At 44.2% G+C, this 8,084-nt stretch overlaps 2 protein-coding genes across 2 annotated transcripts; one reads left to right on the forward strand and one right to left on the reverse strand.

The window, feature by feature from the left end:
* The first annotated feature begins 203 nt into the window (after positions 1-203).
* Positions 204-5,916, forward strand: LOC137867200 (polypeptide N-acetylgalactosaminyltransferase 5). Its single transcript, XM_068703677.1, has 10 exons — positions 204-1,684; positions 1,780-1,946; positions 2,773-2,892; positions 3,199-3,334; positions 3,447-3,566; positions 3,638-3,755; positions 3,845-4,174; positions 4,353-4,433; positions 4,843-4,995; positions 5,172-5,916. Exons 1-10 carry the CDS (start codon positions 645-647, stop codon positions 5,310-5,312), a joined length of 2,406 nt encoding a protein of 801 aa, XP_068559778.1. The 5' UTR covers positions 204-644; the 3' UTR covers positions 5,313-5,916.
* Positions 5,917-6,009: 93 nt separating this feature from the next.
* LOC137867208 (immunoglobulin A1 protease autotransporter-like) lies at positions 6,010-7,735 on the reverse strand. The gene is made up of 2 exons (XM_068703689.1): positions 6,970-7,735; positions 6,010-6,867 (listed from the first exon to the last, which is right to left on the reverse strand). The coding sequence occupies exons 1-2, from the start codon at positions 7,514-7,516 to the stop codon at positions 6,509-6,511; spliced, it is 906 nt and encodes a 301-aa protein (XP_068559790.1). The 5' UTR covers positions 7,517-7,735; the 3' UTR covers positions 6,010-6,508.
* Positions 7,736-8,084: the final 349 nt, after the last annotated feature.

Here is an 8,084-nt window from a genome sequence, read left to right on the forward strand (position 1 = left end):
TAGTGCACCCCCCACCCCCGCAAACCGTTTCTGTCTGCACGTTGAACGCTTTATTTTGAAGGCCATAAACACCTCACTTCCTGTGCCGTTCTAGCTAGCTCTGGCTAGCTTGCTGTTAGCTCCGTGCAGTAGGCCGACACTTCCCTGCCAGTTTGTCCAATCAGAGAGTTCACTGACAGAGTGGAAGTTGGTCGCTACGTCCTCATACATGAAAAAAAAAAGCTGTGTCAGTCAAAGTTGTGGCGTGGAGAGATTCAGCGTCGAAACCGACCACTTTAGCAAAGTTGAGTGACTTAGTTATTGACGTAAGTTAGTGTCGAAGACTTTTGCGAAGTTTTGCGATACAAATGCGTTAATGTTCCGCGGCGGTTGGAGGTGGCCCGAGTGGTACGGTATGCTAAAATAACATTACTTTGTACCTTTGTGTTGGGTTATGGGTGTCAGACGCTCCTGTGTTCCTGACTGGCAACACCGACTACAGCTGCTGCTCCGTGGAGTATTTCTAGCATGCCACGCAGGCAGATAACTTCTCCAAAGAAAATAAAACTTTGCCTACATCTTAGCGGTGAACCACACAGTATGTTACTTTGACATTTTGTATTTCACGTGGAGGTCTTCTTTTTTTTTTTTTTTTTAAACCAACAATGATGAAGATTACGAGATACATGAGGGGAAGTGGGAGGGTTCTCGCGTTTGTGTTTGTCGCCTCTGTCGTTTGGCTGCTGCTGGACATGGTGGTACTTCGCATGTCAATGAACGACGAGAGCAGTCAGCTGCTGAAGGAGCGAGTGATCAGAGAGAGGGAGATCTCCAAACAGCAGTCCCTGGTGACACAGCTGGTGAGACAGGGCTTCAAACACCCAGTTCAGAGGGAGGACTTTGGGGTTACACGTGCTGTGAAGGGACCACTCGGTCCAAGCAACAAAGTGGCTCATGTGTACAGACAGGGAGGCCAGAAACAGGATAAAAACTCTCTTCTTCACCGAGGAGATCGCCGTACCAAGACAGACAAACCCAAATATGATCCTGTTGAACATAAAGGAGGAGCCGCCGTACAAAAGGTCACACCAAAGCAGGATGGTCCTTCAAAGAAGAAAGCGGTAAACTTGGATCTGAATGGGATGAAATTAGAAAAAAGTAGAGTAAAAGATGGCTCTAATAAAGAGACGGTACCTGAGGTACTGCCTGGTGTTCACGAAAACAAACACGCTCCACTACAAACTTCTGTCAAGTTGCAAAAAGGCAAGAATGAAAAGAATGAAACTAAAGTCAAGGCTGGAACAGAAGTGAGTCTGCTTGAGGCTGGGAAGGCACACCCTGTTAAAACAACGAAATCTCCAAAGATGGGTATAGAAGTAAAGGATGTAGTCGGTAAAACAGAGGAGAAACACGACCTGAAGGCAGCGAAGGAAACCCCGAAACCTACAATCAAGCTCCAAGCAGGAGACTCCAAAGATAACTCTCTCACCGCTGTCAGAAAACCAGGTGTCCACAAAGTGCTCTCTCTGGATCTGACCGACGCTCCCAGAGATGCCAACGCGGTGGGCCAGTTTGGTCAGGCAGCACTTGTCGCCAGCCACGAAGATGCAGAGGTGAAGAAGAGATGGGGCGAAGGCCACTTCAACGTCTTCCTGAGCGACAAGATCCCGGTGGACCGCGCCGTCCCAGACACCAGGCCTGAGATGTGAGTCTTCATCTGCACCATCTTACCTCTCTAAGGTGTTTTCGACTGCCGAGCTGAATTGTTTTTGCTGTTGTTGTGTTGTTTTTTTTCTCCAGGTGTGCACAGAATCTGGTCCACGATGACTTGCCGTCCACCAGTGTGATCTTCTGTTTCGTGGATGAAGTGTGGTCAACACTCCTCCGCTCTGTGCACAGTGTGCTCAACAGATCTCCTCCGCACCTCCTCAAAGAGATCATCCTGGTGGATGATTTCAGCACCAAAGGTAATGGAGACCTGAACGCTTCACGTTACTTTCAATGAGTCTTCACGGGTTGACAACATGTGACGACTGCAGCAGCTAAAGCACCAGAAAACTGCTAATGACAACACTAGGCTTTCGTTATTAGAGGTAGGCAGTTCTGCAGTGCACCGTATATTTACTAGCATTGTGTACAGTGTAGCCTAATGTTTTATAGGCAAACTATTATATAATAATAGTTATAATTAGACTTCACTCCTCGGACTATATCTTTCTTGCAGCTGTCTCTCAGAAATGTCTCTGACTGTAGGTCTTAAGTCTCTTAATTGCTTTATTATATGTTTATTTTTTGTATGGATTTACTTTGGGTCAAGTCTCTTTTAACCCTAAAGCCTAGTCGAAACTGGACTTCTTTTTTTAAGCCAAAGTCAAGACCAATATTTGAGAGTTTAAAAAAGAAGAACAAAAAGGTGTATCAGAGGTATTTCTTTCCACATAAATACATCAATTTCATATTTTGAAAACGCCCCCACAACGAGGTGCAGACCTGCGTGAGCTTCAATGTAAGTCCACCAGAATTGGAGAATTGGGGAAGAGTTGTGTGACGTGTTTTATTTAGTTTTGATTTACTTTAATGCGTAGTATTAACACAGTACGGGAGTAGCATCCCAGATATGTGGTTATTAAAGCTACTGGAGTTGTGACAAAGATATTTACAGAGCGGAGACATTTTACGGTTGATGATAAACTTGAGTGCTCTCTGGAGGACAAACTAATGTTTCTAAAGCTGATATCAGTTTATGATATATGCAAGGGTTGTAAAATCATGTGTAATATTTCCTCTTGGCAGACAATCTGAAAGAGCAGCTCGATAAGTACATGTCCAAGTTTCCCAAAGTGCGAATCGTTCGTCTGAAGGAGCGGCAGGGCCTGATCCGAGCCAGGCTGGCTGGAGCTGCTGTAGCCAAAGGTAACCACTCCAAAAAATCTTTTATATATATATATATATATATATATATATATATATATATATATATATATATATATATATATATATATATATATATTAAAAAATACAGTACTGGAACATGAGAGCAATAGCATTTTAAAAGTCCCACTGTGTTGCACATTATTGTTCAGTAGAAACCCACCTATGCATATTGTTTGCTCACTTATTAAGCAAACAGCCGCCTCTCGAGGTTTGCACTGTTAGAATGCACATGGGGTTATTTGTTTAACGACAGCAGGGTGCTTGTTTCCTCTCAACGTGCTGTAGGCGAGGTTCTCACCTTCCTCGACTCCCACGTTGAATGTAACGTGGGCTGGCTGGAGCCGCTGCTGGAGAGAGTCTATCTGGACCGCAGGAAGGTGCCCTGTCCGGTTATTGAAGTCATCAGTGATAAGGACATGAGGTGACTCCACGCTGTCTATCTGTGACAAAGCCACACGCGTGATGTGATCGTGTTATCTTAAGTGACGTGGAAGGAAATGTCATTTGTTGCTCTGTCTCTTTCCTGTTTGCAGCTACATGCTGGTTGACAACTTCCAAAGAGGTATTTTCAAATGGCCTTTGGTTTTCGGCTGGAGTGCATTACCAGAGGAGCACATTAAGAAGAACAACATGACCGTCTCCGATCCCATCAGGTACCTAAACGGTTTCATATTCATATTGTGTTGTTATTTCTACTGCGTCTTTATTTATTCTTATCTTACAGGTGTCCCGTTATGGCTGGAGGCCTTTTCTCCATCGACAAGAAATACTTCTATGAGCTTGGTGCTTACGATCCAGGCCTGGATGTGTGGGGTGGGGAGAACATGGAGATTTCATTTAAGGTATATCATCTCATTCATACACGAGTATCGGCCACGCAGGTGTTTGAACTCCTTTTAGAAGTTCTTTCAACATGACTCCTTATGGACAGATCTGGATGTGCGGAGGGGAGATCGAGATCATCCCCTGCTCTCGGGTGGGACACATCTTCCGAGGAGAGAATCCTTACAAGTTCCCCAAAGACCGGCAGAAGACGGTGGAGCGTAACCTGGCGAGGGTGGCGGAGGTCTGGCTGGATGAGTACAAGGACCTTTTCTACGGCCACGGCTACCAACACCTGCTGAATAAAAAGACGGTCAACATCGGCAACCTCACCGATCAGATCGAGCTGAGGAAGAAGCTCAAGTGCAAGAGCTTCAAGTGGTACCTGGATAACGTGTATCCAGATATGAAGGCTCCCTTAGTCAAAGCTGAGGGCCTGGTATGTAGTTAAAAATAACGTTTCCCTAAAAGAGCTCTTGCTTTCCCTCCATTAGGTTATTGTTGTCTCTGCTGACAACCCCAACAGAGACCCGCTGTCATGCGTAACTCTTGATGTGAGTTACACACTCACGTTCCTTCCTTAAAGTTGTTTTTCTTCATCTCATTTTTCCTCGTAGGTCTTTAATCGTGGCTTAAGAAAATGCCTCGCTCTGCAGAACGGCTCTCTGTCGTTTGACAAATGTGACCTCAGCAGGAAGGTAGGTGTCTTCATTATTATTCCACAGATTAAAAAAAAAATAGCAAAATGTTTGTTGTTTCAGATGAAAACATTTAGATATTGTGCAATTTTGATCCTCACGACTGTGGGAATTATGGCGGGGGCATGAGAAAAGTATCCAGGAACAAATGTAGATCAGGTCCAAGGCCGGAACCCAAGCCACGATAAACAAGGGTGGAGTCCAAGAGGAGACCAGGCCTTTTTAAATGTGGTCTTTTTGGATTCAGAGCAGCCACTGAGCCATCCTTCAAAATATTCCAGTATTCATGAGGCATAATTACATCCTGTCACTCTCTCTCTCTCTCTCTCTCTCTCTCTCTCTCTCTCTCTCTCTCTCTCTCTCTCTCTCTCTCTCTCTCTCTCTCTCTCTCTCTCTCTCTGGTATTCAGAGTCAGCACTTTAATTACACCTGGATGAGACACGTTCGCCAGCAAGATCTATGTGTCGCTCCCCACGGCAAGGGCAGCGGCTTTGCTTTACAAGTATGTGACAATGCCAAGTCTGAACATCGCTGGTTCCACAAATCATCCAACTCCGCTCTGGTAGGTTGACTTAGGGTGTGCCGTTTGTTTTGTCTGCTGTCTTTGAGCCTCTCTCCTTTCTATACACTTGTCTTAGCGTCTGTATTTCAAACAATGGGACTGTTGCTGTCAGTTGGAGTTTAATGTAGGAGAATCAAAGAGTAATTAATCATGTTTCCTGTTTTGTCTTTGTGAAGGCGGAGCACCTCATCGCAGAGTTTGTGTCCAATCACATGTGCCTGGAGGCGGGGCCTCAGGGTGACACTCTTCACCTGAATCCATGTGAAACCAGAAACGCCTTCCAAAAGTGGCAGTTCACACACTACTACACTCTGTGATGAGGCCGAAATGTGTCTAACGGGCGCTATAGAGACCTTCAGAGGCCTCGCATTGCAGCACGGTCTGTGGTCCAGACTCAACACACGACTGTCCAGAGGAGGTGGGAACCTGTGGTGTAAAGCGGAGGGTGTGGGGATGTGCAATGTTACTAATTTCCTTTTGATTATATTGCCATGGACTGACGTTGAGGTTTAAACACTTGTACCGGAGGAAAGGGAGCTTCTTGTCTCTGTTTAGGAAGATGTGGACCGGAGTTTGCTAAAGGGATTTGGGTGAACGTCTACGGAAGAACACTCCATTTTGAGCACGGCATATCATCACACTGCCAAAGATTATACAGTGACTCTTGAAAAAAGGGATTTTCTTTCCATTTGTTCTGCTGGGACTGATTAATGAGTTTACTTGTCTGTCATGTAGAATTTTCTAGATGTCATTTACTTTTATGTTTGAGGCGCATGGTTGAAACAGCTGCTTCTATGGTTTTAAGCATTATTTAGGTGTGTGTTTTTTTTATTTTTAACTGTCCCTTTTTGTATATATGTCTTCTTGTCACTAGAGGGAAGTGTTGTTCAAAACATGCAATAAACCTGTGCTGTGATTTCATGATTTTGTGACCTGTTGTCAAACCCGTTCACCACGCACTGATGGAAATGGATTTGATTAAGAAACTAAGAATAAAAAGATGGAGATAAGGATTTAATAACATGTATCACTTTATTATGTTTTTATCCACCAGCCTTCAGGACATATATGTATGTTTAGGTAATCACTGGAACATTCTTACCCTCATACTAGAAGTTAAGATACCGCAGCGCTAATAACTTTTTAGTTGTTAGGATTATAAAGCCCTGAGCGTCTTATTTATGTAATCTGCTGCTCAAATACCTGCCTTACATTGGATGTTTTCATCCTAAAACCATCAAATGAAAACGTAAAGTACATCTTAGATCTGAGATGAGTGTTATAGGCATTGCTCTCCCATCAGATCCTACACAACAAATATAAAAAGCGCTCAGCATTTGTCAATCTTGTGTGACCTGGAGAGTTACATCAGAGATTTTCAATAGGTACAAGTAGATTTTAGAACAAATAAATATGTAAACCGTGTACCGCATGGGTTAGATGTGCAGTCAGTTTTGTTATGGATCACATTCAGCAGTTTTAATTTTCTTTAAAAGAGCTTAAAACCATCATCTTATAAATTCACGATCATGTGCTCAAACTCCTCTATCTTCTGGCGGGTGTTGCCTCTGCGGATCTTGCGGTAGGACACGGTGTCGTATTTGGAGGAAGAGGGGGGGTTGATGGATTTCTTCGGCAGAGGCAGAGTGGAATAGCCTGAACTGGAGTTCTGATGAAACCCCACAGGGACACCGAAGTTCTGGTCCTGCTCTGGCTCCACCTGAAGCTGACCTGTCCCTGACATCTGGAGTTGAGCGCTAGAATTCTGCTCTGGGACATCTGCCTCCCCGCTCAGCCTCGTATAACGCTCCCCATTGGTTTCATACAAGGGTTCAAGTTTTGGGGTCACTTCTTTTTCAACTGGTGGATTCACTGAAACGAAGAGGAAAGGAGAATCTGTTTTGCATTCTGTAAACAAAAATCTCCCTTTCAAACAATCTATTTTACTACACAATAATGTTAAATTCCTCTTACCTTTTTCTGCTGATATGTTTTGCTGTGTTTGCATGTCTGTAATTGTGCAGTTTAGAGATTCTCCACAGGTGCTCGCTGACTTCTCTGGAGTTGGATTCGATTCTGCTCCTGGTTCTGCAGGATCTGACTGATCCATAGGTACAGTTTTTGGTTTCTGGAGCTCTTGTTTCTCTTCTTGCTCAGTCAGAATGACCTGCTGAGTCACTTCCGTCTCCAATTCTGCGATTTCTTCGTCCATGATGGATTCTTCCTCCGTATCGTCCTCATCAGCTGCCACACTGTTGACAAGAAGCTCGCAGTCGTTGGCACCAAAACCACAAGATGTGTTGGCTTTTGTTTCCTGATGAGCTCGGTCCTCTTCACTGTAGAACACAGAGTCATCTCCCTCCTCCATTGACCACACTTCTCTTTCTTCAGGATCCTCCAGGGTCTGGAGGGCCTCAAATGTGATCCCTCCAATGATCTCCAGTACCTGGGATGGGAGTGCGTCTTTTTCTACTGTGAGCCTCGGGGCCTTTGGAGGCATTGTGCTTGTCTCCATCTCCATCTGACTGTTTGTCTTTCCTCTATGATATTGAAAATACTCACGCTTCAATGCTCTTAGCTGTTTTTAGGCTGTCTATTTCTCAAATCAAATTGTGAGCGTTCCACCGTTCCAAGCATGTTACCAGAAGTACTTCTTATCCTGCTTTGTCAAAAAGTGAAGAAGGAATCTGTCCTGCATTTCAGTTCAAGGTCAAGCTCTCAAGTGTGCTCTCTAGTGCTAGTACCATGTAAGTCTGTGTGCATGCTGAACCACCGAAGAACAGGGGTTTTGTTGTGGCCCCAACAAAGACTCTTTGTGGCTCTGGCATCTGCATATTGAAGTGATTGTACTCATTCTTTGGTAATCTCTGTTGGGTGACCACCTTCATTCTGTAACTGTTTGAGTCTGGATTAACATTCTCCTGTAGGTTTTCTTTACAGTGTTTCACCGTTTGAACCGACAGTGTTGAAGCTAAGCCCTGTTTTAAGTGCATGTAAATACCATTGCATCTTAAGTAAGGCACCTGAAATGCTGATATAACAGTATGTTCAAACACATAACATCAGCACTGTTCAAGGTACAAAAAGGG

The sequence above is a fragment of the Cebidichthys violaceus genome, unplaced genomic scaffold (genome assembly GCF_023349555.1).
Source record: "Cebidichthys violaceus isolate CVI_PGR_0920_01 unplaced genomic scaffold, fCebVio1.0.p SCAF_11, whole genome shotgun sequence".
NCBI lineage: Eukaryota > Metazoa > Chordata > Actinopteri > Perciformes > Stichaeidae > Cebidichthys > Cebidichthys violaceus.